This window comes from Pongo pygmaeus, chromosome 1 (genome assembly GCF_028885625.2).
Source record: "Pongo pygmaeus isolate AG05252 chromosome 1, NHGRI_mPonPyg2-v2.0_pri, whole genome shotgun sequence".
NCBI lineage: Eukaryota > Metazoa > Chordata > Mammalia > Primates > Hominidae > Pongo > Pongo pygmaeus.
Window position 1 is genome coordinate 92,101,741 of NC_072373.2, and position 21,923 is coordinate 92,123,663.

General features: G+C 42.5%; 2 protein-coding genes across 3 annotated transcripts; one reads left to right on the top strand and one right to left on the bottom strand.

Annotated features, from left to right (window-relative positions):
* Positions 1-1,399: 1,399 nt before the first annotated feature.
* Positions 1,400-5,469, bottom strand: CD1D (CD1d molecule). 2 transcript variants are annotated; one of them, XM_054457037.2, is made up of 6 exons: positions 5,127-5,469; positions 4,565-4,831; positions 3,976-4,254; positions 3,134-3,412; positions 2,256-2,355; positions 1,400-2,162 (listed from the first exon to the last, which is right to left on the bottom strand). In XM_054457037.2, exons 1-6 carry the CDS (start codon positions 5,185-5,187, stop codon positions 2,141-2,143), a joined length of 1,008 nt encoding a protein of 335 aa, XP_054313012.1. In that variant the 5' UTR covers positions 5,188-5,469; the 3' UTR covers positions 1,400-2,140. The 2 variants fall into 2 exon arrangements, with proteins under 2 accessions (XP_054313012.1, XP_054313003.1); XM_054457028.2 differs by having other exon boundaries at positions 2,256-2,358; positions 5,127-5,462.
* A 3,082-nt stretch (positions 5,470-8,551) lies between these two features.
* On the top strand, positions 8,552-10,682 carry LOC129040437 (RNA polymerase II elongation factor ELL2-like). The gene is given in 2 exon segments (XM_054494983.2): positions 8,552-9,688; positions 9,690-10,682. Coding segments are annotated over 2 exon segments (1,929 nt in total). The 3' UTR covers positions 10,482-10,682.
* Positions 10,683-21,923: the final 11,241 nt, after the last annotated feature.

The following is a 21,923-nucleotide window of genomic DNA, read 5'->3' on the forward strand; positions in this document are numbered from 1 at the left end:
TGCAGAAGGCCAGTGGGGTTGGTTCACAAACTTGACACTGCTAGAGGAACCTAAGCTGAAGAGCGCCACCTGAGGGCGATGTGGTACCAAACACAGCAACAGCCTCCACATCTTTTAAGGCATTACACACTTGAACTCCACAAGTCTAGGAGATAATCAAGACAGACATTATTATCCTCCTTTGGCACAGGAGGAAACTGGTTCAGAGGCTAGAACTCCAGTCCCCTCAGCCAGTGCACTTGCTGGTTCACCTCACTGCCTTTGTTTTTCAAAGCCCTGCTTCAAATTCCCCTCCCTCCAGGACGCCTTCCCTGACTAACGCCAGGCCAATCTCCTTTTCACTTAGCATTTTGAGGAAGTTGTTGTATAACATTGCACAATGTCTAAGAACAGTGGTTCTCTAACTTTAGCTAAGCATCAGAATCACCAGGGGGCTTGACTATTGATTGAGCCTGCTCCCAGACCCAGAGTTTCTCATTCAGCGGGTATAGGATGAGGCCCCAAATAATTTGCATTTCTAACAAGTTCCCAGGTCCTGCTGAGGCTGCTGGTCAGATTACTACAATTTGGGAACCATTGATTTAGAAGATAGCATAACTTTTTTTTTTAAGACAGGGTATCCCTCTGTCATCCTTACAGTGTAGTGACACAATCACAGCTCTCACTAACCTGGAATTCATGGGCTCAAGGGATCCTCCCACCTCAGCCTCCAGAGTAGCTAGGACTACAGGCGCTCACCACCATGGCTGGCTAATTTTTTAATTTTTTGTAGAGACAGAGTCTCACTATGTTGCCCAGGCTGATTTCAAATGCCTGGCCTTAAGCAATCCTCCCACCTCAGCCTCCCAAAGTACTTGGATTATAGGCATATCCAAGTGCTTTGGGATATGTTGAAGCCAGCAGAATCTTCACCCACATCCTAAATTCATATATGCAAGTCTAGTATAGAGAGTGTGAAATGTTACTTTTCTCAAGCAAACACTCTCCAACAGTTAAGTCTCACTTATTTTTTCTGGGTGTTCAGGGGCCCTGACTGCCAGGAGATTTACCTCTCAGCTAGGAAAACATGATTTTGGCCTCCTTATTTCTTTGGCATCAGAAAGGTCTGCTGTTCCTGTAAGTTTCCTGCTCTGTCCTCTCTAAGATAAGAGCACAGCATAGCTGGGCTACAATCACCATCATCGCAGTAGCTCATGCTTGCCCAAGTGGTGTTGGCCCTCTCCCTACATTGTCTCTTTTAATAGCTATAAGTAAAGGAGACTGCTGTTGTTGCTGTTGTTGTTTTGGGAACGAAGGGGTGCCTTCATGACAATCTTCTTCCAAGGAAAAAAGCGATGACCATTTGACAGAGTAGTTTTACTCAGAGTAGTTTTTTCAACATAATACACATATACTATGATTTCTCTTCATTTATTAATTACACCAAGTAAAAATGTGAGAGCCCTCTGTTTCTTATTACCTAACTTTCTTTTAAAGAGAAAATGTCCTTCTTCAGTCGTAAATCCAAATTTACAATAGAAACTGTGTCCTCCAACTGCCAATATGACATTCAGGGCAAACTTTTTATAGAGACACAAACTCCTGGGTTTGTCATCAGTCAGTAGGTATGTATTTGGGGTGTCCCACATAGTATTTTGTAAAAACTTGTGTCAACCTTTTAAAATCAGGCATGTTCACTGAAAATCCAGATTTCCAGTTTTCTTGAAAAATGGTTAAAGCCGAGCCAGGTCCTGACTTTATACTTGACAACAAGCAGCTGCAGCTGATTCCTCTGGGTAGGACATGTGCATTCCAGTTCATTGCAGGTCCCATCACACACACTCACACCAGCTCTTACCTGCTTGTCCCTGGTAGGTCTTCAGATACAAGTTTGCACACCTTTGCACTTCTGATTTCACAGAGCCATTTGGGCTTATAAACTTGTGGTGTAATTTTTTAAAAAGAATTTAAATTCTTTTAGATAAATGTTAAAAGGGTGTGATGAAAGCTGCCTCACGACTGTTCTCTACTTTTTCAAGGTATCTCTCCTTTCATCTTCAATTCCTTTCATCTTCAATTCCTGCACAGACCAGGACTGAAGTCTTGGGAACCTGAGGTCCAGAGGTCCTGGGTTCCAGAGACACAGATGTGGCAAGGAGAGTCACAGGATGCCCTGATAGGAACTGTGAGAGAACAGAAAGGGAAAGACCATTAAGGAAAAGGGAAGCCAGGAATGAAGGGGAGAGAGGTTGAGGAAAGGGAAAGGGGAGACTTACGTTTGCCTCTTAAACCGGGAGATAAAGCCTACAATGAGGAGGAACAGCAAGCATGCCAGGACTGCCAAGGCAATCAAGCCCACGGAGGTGTAGCTCCCACCTGCTTTGGAGGAACATAGGCTGTCTCTTAGCACAGGACCCTTCTCTCTATATATCCAATCCCTTGGTCTAGGCATGCGTGAGCATACCAGGTGCTTCTTATTTCCTCCTCCACTTAAAACATCAATTTCTATTCCTTATAAGTTTAGATTCCCCATCTTGTTTTCAGTGCCTGGGCATCCCAAATTCAGCCGACTTTGGCACTTGCTAGTGTAGCATAGAGGGAAAGGGCAACAGCTTTGTAGCAAGGCAGACCTGAATCTAAATCCAGCCCGTCCACTTTCTATGTGGCTCCAGGCAGTTAACCTATCTCAGCCTTCATTTCCTCATCTATAAAATGAAAAGAGCAGTACTTGCTTCAAAGAAAACTGTGAATGATGAGATGAGATACTATATGCAGACTCATCGGCCCCTACACAGGGAGCACTCAACCAACCAAGCTATCTTTGCTAACCTGCCTTCCCAAAGGCCTGGCTCCCTTTATGCCGAGGAATGAATCCTCCTGGGATTGTTTATCCGCTGCCTACTTCTGGATCCTTGAGTTTTGTAGTCTTGTTTCTTCTTGTATACAAAACACTATTTCAATCCTTTTTGACTTTCAGGTCTTTATTTCCCTCCTTCCTATATCTGGAACCCCTCTCTCTATCCCTTTTATTGGGCGCCTCATCTCTGAAACTCCTCTAACCTGGATATATCAAGCCACATCCCTCCCCAGTGCCTCCCTCTATGCCTGAGGACCACCTCCTGCCATTTCCAGCCTGGGCCCAGCTCTTTCTCACCCCAGTAGAGGACGATGTCCTGGCCCTCTAGACTGCTGTGCTTCACCCGACAGGACAGGCCAGCCGCCTCCCCAGCCACCACATCCAGGGTTGCTCGGAGATACCATGTCTCGTCAGCATTGGGTAGGATGTCCTCTGGCTGAGTGCCCTGCTGTTCCTGCTCACCCCGCATCCACTTCACCCATACAGGCTTTGGGTAGAATCCTGAGACATGGCACACCAGCAGCAGATGGCCAGGGCCAGGACTGGGGCCACGGGACAGCCAGGCCTTGGGCTTCACTGTATCCAACAAGGGAATGGAGGGGATCTTAAAGTGAAAACTCTGCATTAGAGGCTCCAGGCCTCATACTATCCTTTTTGACTTTCAGGTCTTTATTTCCCTCCTTCCTGTATGCCCCTGACATGTTCACTTCTGGAAATGAAGTCTCCCACAACTTTCAATCCATTTGTCCCAACTTCTTCAGGGAGCCTGCCCTGATATTCTTTCTCCTTCTCTGGTCCCAGCTTCCTATGAATGCCCCTTGTCTGTTCCCCTATAACAACCTTTGTTTTGAAGTAACATATGTAGCCTATTTCAAGCATTGCATTAATTAACATCCCTCTACCAAGCAGGGATCCTAACTGCCTGACACCTTTCACCCCCAGTTGTTCATTAATTGAATTCATGGAACCCAAGAGGTGCTCAGTTGATGTCTGTGAAATGAATAAATACCCTCACCCCTTATCCAGCCCCTCCTGGGCCTTCCTCTTCTTTGAATGCTCAAAGGTATGAGAACCCTGGAATGGAAAAGCCTGTTTGGAGCCCTGAAGTGGAGTGCAGGGAGTAAGGAAGGTAGACTGACCTTGCTTCTCCAGTTCCAACTTCCCTGACTCAAAGAGGCCACTGACAAATTGGGGGCAGGTGCCATTAAGAAGCCACTGAACTGTTTCCCTCGTCCACTTGTCCTGGTTGAGCACTTGGATGGCCAAGTTTACCCAAAGTGGGGCCTCTTGGGCTGGCTCCCAAGAAGTTCCTTGGAAACTCAGGATATCTCTTCCTTGAAATGCTACATGGAAGAAGTTATTTGAGGCGTTCCCAGGGTTCACCTCACAGCCAGCGGACACCTGGAGCTCCATGGGATCTGTGGAGACGAATGGAGAGAGATCAAAGAAGGGTTTAAAAGACTGGGAGAGATGAAAGAGAAGAAATTGATGTGCAGGTTATAATGGGGACCCAGACTTCAGGGAAAGGAAAGTAAGTGACCTGGAGTAGGCAGGAACGAGAGATACTTTGAAGAGTCAAAGGCTGGGACATCTCCAGGTAGAAGGGAAATCAGAAGAGGGTGGACAGAGCAGAGAATCTCATCAGGTGGTGCCACAGTCTCCCAGTTGAGCTTCTGTGGTCATTCTCTCCCTTTGGGTACCGGCCCAGGATCCTATCCCTCGGCTCACAGGCTAAGCGTAGCATTTTGGCGAATTCCTTCACGTCCCTGGTGAAGCTGCTTCGATAAACCCGAAATACATGCTGCAGCGTCTCCCACTGCTGGTCGCTGAACGTGCCCTGGGACCAAGGCTTCAGAGAGCGGACGGTGTCCGAGTCGTTGCTCCAACTGTGCGTCTGCAGCTCCCCCAACCACGCCAAGCCATCGGTGCGCGTCCAGCTGCTATTGGCGAAGGACGAGATCTGGAGGCAGCGGAGGGGGAAAAGCCTTTGCGGGACTGGGAGAGAATGAAGATTGGAGGCGCGTAGCAAGTGGACGGGAGAGCAGGCAGCATAAAGAGAAGGAAGAAAGAAAGAAACAAGAGGAGATGAGCTTCACGAGGGGGCTGATGCCAGCGAACTCTGTGCTGCGCTGCCTCTCCCCAGAGACAGGGAGCAGCGAGTTTTCTACCTGGATCGCGCCAGTGCGTCCCGGGTCTCACCAGTCCCCATCAGGCGTTGCCCTCCGGTCCCTACCCAGCTCCCTCTCTCCGCCCTCCCGCGAGCGCACCCAGGCGCCCTCGTTCCACCCACCTTCAGCGCTTCCCCAAGCCTGGAGGAGCGCCCACAGCAGCAGAAACAGCAGGCACCTCATATCGCCCAGCGTGGAGACCTCGCGGAGCGCCGCCGCGCGCAGCCCTCTGACCTGCGCACTCTTCTCCCCTCCCACTCAGCTCACGTCCCTTTCCGCGGGTGCCAGCCAATTCCCAAGCCTGGACCCCGGCAGCCCTCCTCGCTGGGCTTGCCGGCGGTTTGCTGCTTCTGCGGAAGGGCGCCCTCGCCCTTAGCTGTGTAAGCTGCAAAGAGGTCGGGGTCCCAGGAATCCTGGCGCCGCCGCTCACTTCAGTAGGTTTCACAACCCGCGTGTCTCAATTTCCTGTTTCAACGGAGACTTTGGGTCAATGTGTGGGACGCTTTACAACCATTATTTATGTTTTGGAGCAGGACATAAGGTTGTTACAATTCTGTGTTACAATTCCAACCATGGTAAAAATGCAAAGGGAAAAAAGGAGCAAAGTCCTTGCTTTAGCAGTAGATGTCTCTAGGTGGAAAGACTATGAGTGATCTTAATTTGCTTTACATCTTTATGTTTTCCAAAATTTCTCAAGTGCAAGTACCACATTTACAATAAAGTAAACGCATGAAAATTAATTTCCTCAGTTGCACATTGAGAGAACTGGATTAGGTTGGCTACAATTCTTTACAACTGTCGTATCCCAGGATTCCTCCACCTCAGTGTTCCCTAGCCTCTCTTTCCTCCTGTCATGGTCCTTGCTCTCCCCTCCCCGGCCTCTGCTCTGTCTTCCCTGACTCCTTTTTGGGGGCGCGCCCCCAGACTCTCTTCTTCCTCCTCTCCTCCCTGGCCTCTGCCGGCTTACCTTCTCCTCTGGCTCCTCACTCATTCACTCTCCAAATATGCGCCTCTGTTTTAAACAATAAGCGTAAGATGACAGTGTGTACCTGGACAGCCAACTCGCCACTTCTCACACTGAAAATAAGAAAAAGTGACCAAAAATCGTGGTTCCAAGCCTTAGCTCACCTTGAGGAAAAGACCCCTCTTCGGCAACTCAGAACCTAGGCTGCAGCCTGACACCTCCCTCTCCCTCACTCTTTTTATCCAATCTATCGCCAACTCATCTCTATTTCACTGCTTTTTAAATACCGCTTGAATAAATTCCTTTTTCTACATTTCCACCGTCACCATCACCCTAACCTTTTGCCTGATCTCCTGAAGTAGCATTCTTGGGTAGAAAACAAAATCATTAGCACAGCCTGCAAGATTATGCGCCCTCTAGCCCTGGTGTCTACCTTTTGACATCACCTCACACCCCAGCATCATTTGCTCTGTACTGTAGCCTGGCTGTTAGCTTTTAGCTCCTCCACTATGCAAAACCTCTTCCTGCCTAAGGTCTCTGCACAAAGTTCCCTCTACATGAAAGTTTTTGACCTTCTCCTCACCTCACCCCCTCCCAAAACAATGCCTAGTGATTTCCACTAAGATATCAGTTCCAAGGTCACTTTCTCAGGGAAGTCTTTCCAGATCTGCCAGACTCTGTGACCCTAGGCAGAAGTAGGGCAGTCCCCACCTCCACTGCCTGTACACTAACTGGCTTTGAGAAGCTATCCTCTCAGCATGTAGCAGAGTTTATAATTATAGAAATGGCCATATGTCTGTCTCCCTCTGTGTCCTCTTCTAAATCAGCTGGAGAGGTGCGGGAATGCAAGGATCATGTCTGCATAATCTGGTTCCTCACATTCTGCTAACGTTAATGTTTCCCTTCTCCCATATCCTGTTGCAGCAAGAGTCCTAGAGAAAATAGGCTACTGCACCACACTCTAGGCTGGGATCTTGTAGACAGCCATAACCCAGCCTATCTAATTATGTGTAATTTGCCCAAAAAAGCTTAAAATAACATAGTTAACGTGTTCTTGTAACAAATAAGGTGTTAAATTATTAAATTTGGATACAAAATTGCCTAAATAATGGCTAGGAGGGAAGCTATGAGACGTAAAAAGAAAAATAATTATATGACTCATGGGGCAATATTTTTAACTTTACTTTCTTCAAATTTCCAAGCTCCCTTTAAAAACTTGAACAGTTCTGTTTAGTTTTTGTGTATCTTAAAAATTTTAAGTGCTAACATTCTTGCACACTTAAAGACAAGAAGCTGGTTTGTGTGTGTGTGGTTTTTTTGTTTTTGTTTGTTTATCAACAGAGGCCAGGCAGTATTACCTTCAGAAGTTAGGACTATCTGGAGTTATACCGATATTTTTTCCCAAAGGTCAGTTGAGTTAGACACTTTTTGGCTATTGGAACTTTCACTGCTTTTTTCCTGGGAAAGGAACCATTGAATTATGAAATGTTTTGCAATATGTTACCTAAACAAAATATTTTATAACAAGACTGACTCAGAATACCCTAGCACAGAGAGATGGTGATTTACTCAGATCCTTAAAATAAGCCCACGGTGGGTACTACATGATCTCACTTATATGTGGACTCTAAAATAGTTTACTATTTTATGGAAACAGAGTTAGGGTAGTGGTTTCCAGGAGCTGGAGGGAAGGGGCAAATGGGTCAATTTTGGTCAAAGGGTTTCAGCCTCTCAATTTCGAGAGGCTGACCAAGACCTTGGAGCCTGATCATAAGGGACTTACTTGGTTTTAGTTAAGAATTCACAATTCACAATGTCAAATTAGTTGGAATCTTATATGCTTTCTTCATGTTTTTGTTATCCTAACCATAAGGAGACCATTTAATGTACAAAGGATAGCTGCATATGAGAATTTAAGATTCTTGAGAGGATACAATACATCAGGGAAACTTTTATAATAGCTATCAGGAGGATAATACCAACGAACTAAAGAACTCTTCTTAATAGGACTTTCTACAACCCAAACTGATCAAAATCAAACAATTCAAAGTTCAGTCAATAAAGAAAGTTCAACAGCATTCAAGTGCAACTGGTCATAGTCTTTATTCAGAGCATAATGGTGATCAAGGACCATAGTTTGCTGTAAAATGGCCTGATTTAAAGAGGTATTCATTTTTGTAAGTAGCCTGATAATACAAACCACAGTAACCTGGAGATCCACTAAAAAAAACATAAGGATTAGAAAACCTTGTAATAGCTCTCTTACCTCTCGGACGTCCAGTCCCAGGAGCAAAACTCCAGCGACTTTGGGCCCCGCCCCCGTGAGAGTGGAGGGCGGCCGATGAGGGCGGTTCTGAAGGGAACGAGACCAATGAGACGAGCCTGGGGCGGGGCGTGGGGGCCAGAGGGTGGGGCAGGTGGCGGCAGCGGCTGTCCGAGGTCTGGCTCCGCGCAGTATATGACAGTACGTCAGCAGCGGGATGGCCCTAGCAGTGGCGGCGGCTGCAGAAGCCCAAGCAGCTGCAGCCGCAGTGGAGGCTAGAGCTGGAGTGGCGGCGGCGGCGGCACCCCTGGGGGTTTAAGATGGCGGCGGGGGGGTCGTGGGGCAGCGCGGGGGTCGTGGGGCAGCGCTATGGGCTCTCGTTCGGACGGCTGGGGCAGGACAACATCACCGTACTGCATGTGAAGCTCACCGAGTCGGCGATCCAGGCGCTCCAGACTTACCAGAGCCACAAGAATTTAATTCCTTTTCGACCTTCAATTCATTTCGAAAGACTCCAGGAGCTTGTCAAAATTCCCAAAAATGATCCCCTCAATGAAGTTCATAACTTTAACTTTTATTTGTCAAATGTGGGCAAAGACAACCCTCAGGGCAGCTTTGACTGCGTCCAGCAAACATTCTCCAGCTCTGGAGCCTCCCAGCTCAATTGGCTGGGATTTATACAAGATAAAATTACAGTGTGTGCAACAAACGACTGGGATCAGATGACACGAGAAAGAATGACCCAGGCCGAGGAGGAATCCCGCAACCGAAGCACAAAAGTTATCAAACCCGGTGGACCACATGTAGGAAAAAGAGTGCAAATTCGGAAAGCACCTCAAGCTGTTTCAGATACAGTTCCTGAGAGGAAAAGGTCAACCCCCATGAACCCTGCAAATACAATTCGATAGACACACAGCAGCAGCAGCGTCTCTCAGAGGCCATACTGGGACAGGGTGGTTCACTTACTGGCCCTGAAGGCCTACAAGAAACCGGAGCTACTTGCTAGACTCCAGAAAGATGGTGTCAATCAAAAAGACAGGAACTCCTTGGGAGCAACTCTGCAACAGGTAGCCAATCTGAATCCTAAGGACCTCTCATATACCTTAAAGGATTATGTTTTTAAAGAGCTTCAAAGAGACTGGCCTGGATACAGTGAAATAGACAGACAGTCATTGGAGTCAGTGCTCTCTAGAAAACTAAATCCATCTCAGAATGCTGCAGGCACCAGCTGTTCAGAATCTCCTGTGTATTCTAGTAGAGACGCTGTATCTTCTCCTCAGAAACGGCTTTTGGATTCAGAGTTTATTGATCCTTTAATGAATAAAAAAGCCCGAATATCTCACCTGACGAACAGAGTACCACCAACACTAAATGGTCATTTGAATCCCACCAGTGAAAAATCTGCTGCAGGCCTCCCGCTGCCCGCTGCGGCTGCTGCCATCCCCACCTCTCCACCACTTGCCTTCAACCCATCTGCCTGTTTCACATCCTCCTCAGATTGTAAATTCTAACTCCAATTCCCCTAGCACTCCAGAAGGCTGGGGGACTCAAGACCTACCTGTTGACAGTTTTAGTCAAAACGATAGTATCTATGAGAACCAGCAAGACAAATATACCTCTAGGACTTCTCTGGAAACCTTACCCCCTGGTTCAGTTCTATTAAAGTGTCCAAATCCTATGGAAGAAAACCATTCAATGTCTCACAAAAAGTCTAAAAAGAAGTCTAAAAAACACAAGGAAAAGGACCAAATAAAAAAGCACGACATTGAGACTATTGAGGAAAAGGAGGAAGATCTTAAGAGAGAAGAGGAAATTGCCAAGCTAAATAACTCCAGTCCAAATTCCAGTGGAGGAGTTAAAGAGGATTGCACTGCCTCCATGGAACCTTCAGCAATTGAACTCCCAGATTATTTGATAAAATATATTGCTATCATCTCCTATGAGCAACGCTGGAATTATAAGTATGACGTCAATGCAGGGTATGATGAGTACAGAGCTTTGCATGCCAGGATGGAGACTGTAGCTAGAAGATTTATCAAACTAGATGCACAAAGAAAGCGCCTTTCTCCAGGCTCAAAAGAGTATCAGAATGTTCATGAAGAAGTCTTACAAGAATATCGGAAGATAAAGCAGTCTAGTCCCAATTATCATGAAGAAAAATACAGATGTGAATATCTTCATAACAAGCTGGCTCACATGAAAAGGCTAATAGGTGAATTTGACCAAAAGCAGGCAGAGTCGTGGCCCTAGAACTCTGCTTGGACCAGAAGATGTGAATAAACTTAAGCTTATTTATTTAAAATTCCAAATTAGTTGCTCTAGATTCTAAAAGGGTGAAACTTTGGCTGTTGAAAGTTTCAGTATTAGTAAACTTCAGTTACTTTTTCTTTTCCATTTTACTTTGCTTCCCTGCATTTTGAAGCTGCTCTTTCTGGTTCTCCCCACCACCCCACCCCCAAGACTTGTGTTTGTTAATGGAAATAACTTTTTAGGTATTGGGGATCCATTGTCTATATTTCAAATCAGTATTTTTTCCTCAAAAACTTGTGTTTGTTATTAGAAATGATTTTTTAGATATTGAGGATCCAGTGTCCACACTTAAAAGTTGTATGTGTTTAAAAAACAACAGTAATGTGCAAGGTGAAATACTTTGGGATAAACGTAAGCCTATTTTCTGATCTTTCTTAATGCAAACTCTTTGCCTTAAATGTTAGAATATTTAGAAATTTGCACAAAATTAAAAAAATAAACATTGTCTTGGAGGGTTAAAAAATAGAAAGGTGTATGTGTATAGATTCACATACACATATGTATATACAGGCTGACTTGATCTAGAACATTAAATCCACCCTACAAGTTAACCCCCCATTGCAATGGTTGCCTTAAGGTGTTTGCTAGTTGTGTATATAGTGTGGTTAATCACTAGCTACACTGTTTCCCACTTGATTAGAGCAATGGAAAGCATATTGTGGCCTACCAGCATCTGGAAGTGTGTGCTCAGTCTGTATGTGTGCAGAGGTGGTGTGGATGTGAGCATGCATGAAGGAAAAAAAGCTGCTACTCCTAGTAGGCCAAACACTCAGGTTAAACAACTGACAAGTGTTACTGTAGGGTGTTTTTTTGTTTTGTTTTGTTTTTTCTATCAAATTGCAACTTTTGTTGTGGAAGACAAAAGCATTTCCATTTCAACGAGTTTGTCAGGTTTATTAATTTTGGGCAAAAATTGATATGTCATGAAAATGAAACAGATCTATAGTTTTGGGACAAAATTATAAAATTAAATGTTTATATTTATATAAAATGTAAACCTATTTATATACTGCTATAAAGTATTTTTTGAAGAGAGATATGCAAAGAAGCTATTACCTATATAACATGTATATTTAAAGATTTTTTTTTCATCCTGGTGCCAGGAATATAAAAAAGAGCAGATATTTTTAACCATAACATACTGTGATTCTTCAAACAGCACAAACTTTCATTTCATGCAGTTAATGTGTTGACGTTGATTTAAACTGTCACTTGTTTTATCCTGTGGGAACATAAGTTATGTGGTCAAAAATATAAGGATTTTGAACTAATGTTGATTCAAGTTGCATTGTCTTATTGTATTGTCTTTTCAAAGTGCTGCCAGTTGAAAAGGGAAGCATTATGTTTACAAATCTGTTTGGAAATGTTTGCCAAAATTTTGGTAGTGTCTTTAATAAAGATGTTTGTCTCCAGCATCCAGAAAAATAAATAAATAACTTTGTTGTGAAAAAAAAAAAAGAAAACCTTGTAATAGCCAAGTTTGCCATCCACTATGCAGGATGCCTACAAACCAATTGTTAGCTGCTCCTGTAAATACATTATGTGTCTTTCCCCTAAACAAACAAAAAAAAAATCCTTAATGTATTTGGTGGCAGCATCTAGAGGAACAGCAATATTAGCTACCTTTTTAAGTAAGTGTCAGATAGTAGTAAAATCAGAGAAAAGATAAGTGCAACATTCAGTTTTGTTCAGCACCACATACAACACCCAATAGGGGCAAAAATGAGATCTAAGGCTATAAGATGTTTCATTAAGTGTTTTAGTGAAACAAAAATGTTTTAGAAAGTGTCTTCAACCCTGGAGGTCTCATTGGCTCCAAATTCAGGATTTTTCCCCAACTTGAACAGATTGGTTTCAAACTCCATACAACTAGTAGCCCACTGCTGCCAACAGTGAGCCCCCAGGAACTTTATTTAGAACCTTTCCTCAATAGAAAATAACTGATCTTCATCTGTTTTGAGGTTGGTTCTAATTTCAGTTATTGACCTCTTTGGCCTGTGAGTACCATGGGAAATTTCAGGCAGAGCTTTTTGGAAGGCAGGAGTGAGCAAGACCAAACAGAAAGATCCAACCCAGCAAGGAGGCAGTGTACAACAGAGTACACAAATTCTCCGCAGACCCAATATAGGATCTCAGGGGCTGAAAATGAGGTGAAAAATACCTAGTGGTGCTTGAGCAGAGGTCAAGTTATTAATAAATTTATCTGCCCATAAGTCAGCATAGCTCCTGAACAAGGTCCAGTGGGAAACTGACCTTTTTGTGGTCCTTTTATAGCATACTGTAAGGGTACATAAACACGTTTAGTGGAAAGACACCTCACTACATTTAATCTAGTAAGATCATATAAGCAATTACTCTTACCCACATAGGTAGTCCCCAGGTCTTCAGTTTGCAATACCTGGAGGCAAAATATCCCTTCTGCAGGCATCACTTGGATAGATTTCATATACTTGGTAGTGATTAGGTTAATTATTGGAAAGGTTAGGGTATTGTTTCCACTGAGTGCAGGAACCCAAATAGCAGTGATGCTAGAATATCAGGGATAGCTTTCCATTCTTGCTTTGAGATTTCAGGTGGACTCTCATTGGGAAAACAAAGAGGCATTGGCATTAATGGAATTGTTTTATCATTTGGGCGCATTAGTCCACACGCCCCAAAATTGCCCATGGATTTTCCTGTAAGAAAAGAGAAGATATTAGAATAAAAAGAAACACAGTAAAAAAGACAAGACTTTTGTGATACCAGAGAAGTCTTGATCATCAATCTTGGGAGAGCTGTCCACATTTAGAATGCCATCTGCTTATGGCCAAATCTTCTGTAGTCAGCTTCACCTTAAGATCTCTAATAGGTGTACAGTTTCAGGAGTCTCAAGGGCCCATTTTGAGCTGAGAGATGTGGATCCAAGACTTAAGGCCCTGAAGTTTGTTGCAGAAAACTTGGTATTGTCCCCTTCCACTAGAGGTCAAAAGCAGTCTTTCCCAGGTGTCACTTCCAAAAGACTTAATTTCTGAGTTTTAGACTGTGAAAGATCTGTTTATCATCATTTGAAAGGCCACAACAGGTTTCTTTCAGCTGGTGAAAACATGCTTTAGGATAATGCATTAAAGCCTGGCACCATTCAGCCATGTCAGAGTTTATAAGAGGGGCCAAAACCTGAGTTTCCATTATTAAGGGCATAGGTATTTCAGTAACTCTTTTATAAGAGGTCAATGTATGTTTTCCAGTGGTAGTGGATCTAATTCCCATCAACTGGTAACATCTTTAAATAAAACAATTCAATCAATTCAGTTAGCCATACCTAATACCTTTATGTTTGAAATATCTTATTTGACTGACTTATAATTTGATCAGTAAAGTGGGTTCCTCTGTTGCTGGATATTTTTCCAGGGATGCCCCATAAAGGGAACACATTTTCTAATAACTCCTTTTTTTCTATTTTTTTTTCTTTTTTTTTTTTTTTTTTTTTTTTGAAATGGGGGTTTAGTTCTGCTGCCCAGGCTTGAGTGTAGTGGCACAACCATAGCTCACTGCAGCACTGAACTCCTGAGCTCAGGCTCAGGCAATACTCCCACCTCAGCCACCAGAGTAGCTGCGACTGCAGGTCATGCTACCATGCCTGACTAATTTTTTTGGTTTTTGTAGAGATGAGATCTCAGTATGTTGTTTTAAACTAGAATGGTTTGTTGATCCAAAATGAGAAGAGTAAAAGTATAGGACAAAAAGTGAATGAATGAAAAAGTTGTAGAAGGTTTGTGGAAGATGAATCTTTTGTGTTTTTTTGTCTTTTTTTATTTTTTATTTTTTTATTTTTATTTTTTTATTATTATTATACTTTAAGTTTTAGGGTACATGTGCACAATGTGCAGGTTAGTTACATATGTATACATGTGCCATGCTGGTGTGCTGCACCCATTAACTCGTCATTTAGCGTTAGGTATATCTCCTAATGCTATCCCTCCCCCCTCCCCCCATCCCACAACAGTCCCCAGAGTGTGATGTTCCCCTTCCTGTGTCCATGTGTTCTCATTGTTCAATTCCCACCTATGAGTGAGAACATGCAGTGTTTGGTTTTTTGTCCTTGTGATAGTTTACTAAGAATGATGATTTCCAATTTCATCCATGTCCCTACAAAGGACATGAACTCATCATTTTTTATGGCTGCATAGTATTCCATGGTGTATATATGCCACATTTTCTTAATCCAGTCTATCATTGCTGGATATTTAGATTGGTTCCAAGACTTTGCTATTGTGAATAGTGCTGCAATAAACATACGTGTGCATGTGTCTTTATAGCAGCATGATTTATAATCCTCTGGGTATATACCCAGTAATGGGATAGCTGGGTCAAATGGTATTTCTAGTTCTAGATCCCTGAGGAATCGCCACACTGACTTCCACAATGGTTGAACTAGTTTACAGTCCCAACAACAGTGTAAAAGTGTTCCTATTTCTCCATATCCTCTCCAGCAACTGTTGTTTCCTCACTTTTTAATGATTGCCATTCTAACTGGTGTGAGATGGTGTATCATTGTGGTTTTGATTTGCATTTCTCTGATGGCCAGTGATGGTGAGCACTTCTTCATGTGTTTTTTGGCTGCATAAATGTCTCCTTTTGAGAAGTGTCTGTTCATGTCCTTCGCCCACTTGTTGATGGGGTTGTTTGTTTTTTTCTTGTAAATTTGTTGGAGTTCATTGTAGATTCTGGATATTAGCCCTTTGTCAGATGAGTAGGTTGCAAAAATTTTCTCCTGCTCTGTAGGTTGCCTGTCCACTCTGATGGTACTTTCTTTTGCTGTGCAGAAGCTCTTGAGTTTAATTAGATCCCATTTGTCAATTTTGGCTTTTGTTGCCATTGCTTTTGGTGTTTTAGACATGAAGTCCTTGCCCATGCCTATGTCCTGAATGGTATTGCCTAGGTTTTCTTCCAGGGTTTTTATGGTTTTAGGTCTAATGTTTAAGTCTTTAATCCATCTTGAATTAATTTTTGTATAAGGTATAAGGAAGGGATCCAGTTTTAGCTTTCTACATATGGCTAGCCAGTTTTCCCAGCACCATTTATTAAATAGGGAATCCTTTCCCCATTGCTTGTTTTTCTCAGGTTTGTCAAAGATCAGATAGTTGTAGATATGTGGCATTATTACTGAGGGCTGTGTTCTGTTCCATTGATCTATATCTGTGTTTTTGTACCAGAACCATGCTGTTTGGGTTACTGTAGCCTTGTAGTATAGTTTGAAGTCAGGTAGTGTGATGCCTCCAGCTTTGTTGTTTTTGGCTTAGGATTGACTTGGCAATAGGGGCTCTTTTTTGGTTCCATATGAAGTTTAAAGTAGTTTTTTCCAATTCTGTGAAGAAAGTCATTGGTAGCTTGATGGGGATGGCATTGAATCTATAAATTACCTTGGGCAGTATGGCCATTTTCACAATATTGATTCTTCCTACCCATGAGCATGGAATGTTCTTCCATTTGTTTGTATCCTCTTTTATTTCACTGAGCAGTGGTTTGTAGTTCTCCTTGAAGAGGTCCTTCACGTCCCTTCTAAGTTGGATTCCTAAGTATTTTATTCTCTTTGAAGCAATTGTGAATGGGAGTTCACTCATGATTTGGCTCTCTGTCTGTTATTGGTGTATAAGAATGCTTGTGATTTTTGTACATTGAGTTTGTATCCTGAGACTTTGCTGAAGTTGCTTATCAGCTTAAGGAGATTTTGGGCTGAGAAAATGGGATTTTCTAAATATACAGTCATGTCATCTGCAAAGAGGGACAATTTGACTTCCTCTTTTCCTAATTGAATACCCTTTATTTCCTTCTCCTGCCTGATTGCCCTGGCCAGAACTTCCAACACTATGTTGAATAGGAGTGGTGAGAGAGGGCATCCCTGTCTTGTGCCAGTTTTCAAAGGGAATGCTTCCAGTTTTTGCCCATTCAGTATGATATTGGCTGTGGGTTTGTCATAGATAGCTCTTATTATTTTGAGATACGTCCCATCAATACCTAATTTATTGAGAGTTTTTAGCATGAAGCGTTGTTGAATTTTGTCAAAGGCCTTTTCTGCATCTATTGAGATAATCATGTGGTTTTTGTCTTTAGTTCTGTTTATATGCTGGATTATATTTATTGATTTGCGTATATTGAACCAGCCTTGCATCCCAGGGATGAAGCCCACTTGATCATGGTGGATAAGCTTTTTGATGTGCTGCTGGATTCGGTTTGCCAGTATTTTATTGAGGATTTTTGCATCGATGTTCATCAAGGATATTGGTCTAAAATTCTCCTTTTTGGTTGTGTCTCTGCCCGGCTTTGGTATCAGGATGATGCTGGCCTCATAAAATGAGTTAGGGAGGATTCCCTCTTTTTCTGTTGATTGGAATAGTTTCAGAAGGAATGGCACCAGTTCCTCCTTGTACCTCTGGTAGAATTCGGCTGTGAATCCATCTGGTCCTGGACTCTTTTTGGTTTGTAAGCTATTGATTATTGCCACAATTTCAGATCCTGTTATTGGTCTATTCAGAGATTCAACTTCTTCCTGGTTTAGTCTTAGGAGAGTGTATGTGTCAAGGAATTTATCCATTTCTTCTAGATTTTCTAGTTTATTTGCATAGAGATGTTTGTAGTATTCTCTGATGGTAGTTTGTATTTCTGTGGGATCGGTGGTGATATCCCCTTTACCATTTTTTATTGCGTCTATTTGATTCTTCTCTCTTTTTTTCTTTATTAGTCTTGCTAGCAGTCTTTCAATTTTGTTGATCCTTTCAAAAAACCAACTCCTGGATTCATTAATTTTTTGAAGGGTTTTTTGTGTCTCTATTTCCTTCAGTTCTGCTCTGATCTTAGTTATTTCCTGCCTTCTGCTGGGTTTTGAATGTGTTTGCTCTTGCTTTTCTAGTTCTTTTAATTGTGATGTTAGGGTATCAATTTTAGATCTTTCCTGCTTTCTCTTGTGGGCATTTAGTGCTATAAATTTGCCTCTACACACTGCTTTGAATGTGTCCCAGAGATTCTGGTATGTTGTGTCTTTGTTCTCGTCGGTTTCAAAGAACATCTTTATTTCTGCCTTCATTTAGTTATGTACCCAGTAGTCATTCAGGAGCAGGTTGTTCAGTTTCCATGTAGTTGAGTGGTTTTGACTGAGTTTCTTAATCCTGAGTTCTAGTTTGATTGCACTGTGGTCTGAGAGACAGTTTGTTATAATTTCTCTTCTTTTACATTTGCTGAGGAGAGCTTTACTTCCAACTACATGGTCAATTTTGGAATAGGTGTGGTGTGGTGCTGAAAAAAATGTATATTCTGTTGATTTGGGGTGGAGAGTTCTGTAGATGTCTATTAGGTCCACTTGGTGCAGAGCTGAGTTCAATTCCTGGGTATCCCTGTTAACCTTCTGTCTTGTTGATCTGTCTAATGTTGACAGTGGGGTGTTAAAGTCTCCCATTATTATTGTGTGGGAGTCTAAGTCTCTTTGTAGGTCACTCAGGACTTGCTTTATGAATCTGCGTGCTCCTGTATTGGGTGCATATATATTTAGGATAGTTAGCTCTTCTTGTTGAATTGATCCCTTTACCATTATGTAATGGCCTTGTTTGTCTCTTTTCATCTTTGTTGGTTTAAAGTCTGTTTTATCAGAGACTAGGATTGCAACCCCTTTTTTTGTTTTCCATTTGCTTGGTAGATCTTCCTCCATCCTTTTATTTTGAGCCTATGTGTGTCTCTGCATGTGAGATGGGTTTCCTGAATACAGCACACTGATGGGTCTTGACTCTTTATCCAATTTGCCAGTCTGTGACTTTTAATTGGAGCATTTAGTCCATTTACATTTAAAGTTAATATTGTTATGTGTGAATTTGATCCTGTCATTATGATGTTAGCTGGTTATTTTGCTCGTTAGTTGATGCAGTCTCTTCCTAGTCTCGATGGTCTTTACATTTTGGCATGATTTTGCAGCGGCTGGTACCGGTTGTGCCTTTCCATGTTTAGCACTTCTCAGGAGCTCTTTTAGGGCAGGCCTGGTGGTGACAAAATCTCTCAGCATTTGCTTGTCTGTAAAGGATTTTATTTCTCCTTCACTTATGAAGCTTAGTTTGGCTGGATATGAAATTCTGGGTTGAAAATTCTTTTCTTTAAGAATGTTGAATATTGGCCCCCACTCTCTTCTGGCTTGTAGAGTTTCTGCTGAGAGATCTGCTGTTAGTCTGATGGGCTTCCCTTTGAGGGTAACCCAACCTTTCTCTCTGGCTTCCCTTAACATTTTTTCCTTCATTTCAACTTTGGTGAATCTGACAATTATGTGTCTTGGAGTTGCTCTTCTCGAGGAGTATCTTTGTGGCGTTCTCTGTATTTCCTGAATCTGAATGTTGGCCTGCCTTGCTAGATTGGGGAAGTTCTCCTGGATAATATCCTGCAGAGTGTTTTCCAACTTGTTTCCATTCTCCCCATCACTTTCAGGTACACCAATCAGACGTAGATTTGGTCTTTTCACATAGTCCCATATTTCTTGGAGGCTTTGTTCTTTTCTTTTTATTCTTTTTTCTCTAAACTTCCCTTCTCACTTCATTTCATTCATTTCATCTTCCATCACTGATACCCTTTCTTCCAGTTGATCGCATCAGCTCCTGAGGCTTCTGCATTCTTCAAGTAGTTCTCGAGCCTTGGCTTTCAGCTCCATCAGCTCCTTTAAGCACTTCTCTGTATTGATTATTCTAGTTATACATTCGTCTAAATTTTTTTCAAAGTTTTCAACTTCTTTGCCTTTGGTTAGAATTTCCTCCTGTAGCTCAGAGTAGTTTGATCATCTGAAGCCTTCTTCTCTCAACTCGTCAAAGTCATTCTCCATCCAGCTTTGTTCCGTTGTTGGTGAGGAACTGCATTCCTTTGGAGGAGGAGAAGTGCTCTGCTTTTTAGAGTTTCCAGTTTTTCTGCTCTGTTTTTCCCCATCTTTGTGGTTTTATCTACTTTTGGTCTTTGATGATGGTGATGTACAGATGGGTTTTTGGTGTGGATGTCTTTTCTGTTTGTTAGTTTTCCTTCTAACAGACAGGACCTTCAGCTGCAGGTCTGTTGGAGTTTGCTAGAGGTCCACTCCAGACCCTGTTTGCCTGGGTATCAGCAGCGGTGGCTGCAGAACAGCAGATTTTGAACCGCGAATGCTGCTGTCTGATCGTTGCTCTGGAAGTTTTGTCTCAGAGGAGTACCCGGCCACATGAGGTGTCAGTCTGCCCCTACTGGGGAATGCCTCCCAGTTAGGCTGCTCGGGGATCAGGGGTCAGGGACCCACTTGAGGAGGCAGTCTGCCCGTTCTCAGATCTCCAGCTGCGTGCTGGGAAAAACACTGCTCTCTTCAAAGCTGTCAGACAGGGACATTTAAGTCTGCAGAGGTTACTGCTGTCTTTTTGTTTGTCTGTGCCCTGCCCCTAGAGGTGGAGGCTACAGAGGCAGGCAGGCCTCCTTGAGCTGTGGTGGGCTCCACCCAGTTCGAGTTTCCCGGCTGTTTTGTTTACCTAAACAAGCCTGGGCAATGGCGGGCGCCCCTCCCCCAGCCTCACTGTCGCCTTGTAGTTTGATCTCAGACTGCTGTGCTAGCAATCAGCAAGACTCCGTGGGTGTATGACCCTCCAAGCCAGGTGCAGGATATAATCTCCTGGTGTGCCGTTTTTTAAGCCCGTCGGAAAAGCGCAGTATTCGGGTGGGAGTGACCTGATTTTCCAGGTGCCGTCTGTCACCCCTTTCTTTGACTAGGAAAGGGAACTCCCTGACCCCTTGCGCTTCCCGAGTGAGGCAATGCCTCTCCCTGCTTTGGCTTGTGCACACTGCACTTCACTCACTGTGCTGCGCCCACTGTCTGGCACTCCCTAGTGAGATGAACCCGGTACCACAGATGGAAATGCAGAAATCATCCTTCTTCTGTGTCGCTTACGCTGGGAGCTGTAGACCGGAGCTCTTCCTATTCGGCCATCTTCAGAAAAATCCTCAGAAGATGAATCTTTTGAAAGGAATTTTATGTGTGATCAAGCTGGCTAAGATTAGAAGAGAATTAGTTATATGTTTGCTCAGGCTGCAGGCTGATCTTGAACTCCTGGCCTCAAGTAATCTTCCTGCTTCAGCCTCCCAAAGTGCTGGGATTACAGGTATGAGCTACTATGCCCAGCCACTAATAACTTATTAACTGTCATCATAGCATCAGCTTTTCTACATGGGAAAGCTTTTATACAATCAGAAAACATGCAAAGTATTACAAGAACATTATGACACCTCATTAAGGGTAGAAATTGAAATTCACAGTCTATCTGTGAAAGTTCAAGTGATCCTTCAAATGGTAAAAATACACCACCTAAAGTTTTGATTGTCTTATCAGAATTATGGGTTTGACAAGCCAAACATTTAGCACTTTTAGAAGAGTCGCCCCATCAATATTTTTTCACAATTTGGATCCTTTTATCTTTTCCATGGAGGGCAGAGCTTTTGATAATGGAAACTTTAAGGACTCAGGAAGAAGCAGGTAGCTATCCAGGTGCATAGCATTGTTTGTTAAATAAGTTATCATAGGTAATTTGACTTAACTCAATCTTTTTGGAGTTCATTCAAATTGCATATCTTAATAATTTCAGTACTGGCTGACTTAGTAGGAAAATCTGCCGGGTCATTTCCTTGGTATTCAATTAATTCTTGTTCTGCCTGATGTTGGGTTAGGAGTTTTGTGAACCAGTCACTTGCTGCACTAAAGTTCTGGGAGTTCTTGCCCAGTCCAATGGTATGATCTTGAAGTTATCAGAAACCTGTACTTGTTAGAGTATTTTTCATTAATCTCCATGAACATGAAACACTTTAGGTTTATAGTTAGGAAAGTATCAGAGTAAGCAATTAACCACCTGTGAATGACAAGACCTGAAATGGCCATGGTTGAAGATATGATGGCAGTTTATTATAATAATGATTCAATTGACAAAGTGTTTTGGTTATTTCTGTTGCATAAAACATTTTAAGATAATAACTAGAATTATAACTGTTAGAGTTATACTAGGACTATTAGATTTCTATAAACTTTATACAGTTTCTGAAACACATTAATAACATATCTATGCAAATAGGGCTCAAAGAAAATTTGGCATTACTTGTATTATTTGACAATGCTTCCCATATCATTTAATATGTCAAATAAGCCCAGTTATTTTAGTATCTCTCTTTTTATCAGGAGAGGTATTCCTTTGAAAAGTTCCAAAAGTTCATCTTGAAAATGTCAAAGTTTATTTGAGGTCCAGAAGAAGACTTAATTTAGAATTTGATTTTAGAATTTTATCAAAAATATCAAATAGTTAAAATATTTGATCAAAATAGGATCACAGGTCGCTGTGAACAATTCATTTTTTAAATCAAGGTAATATTAAAAGACTT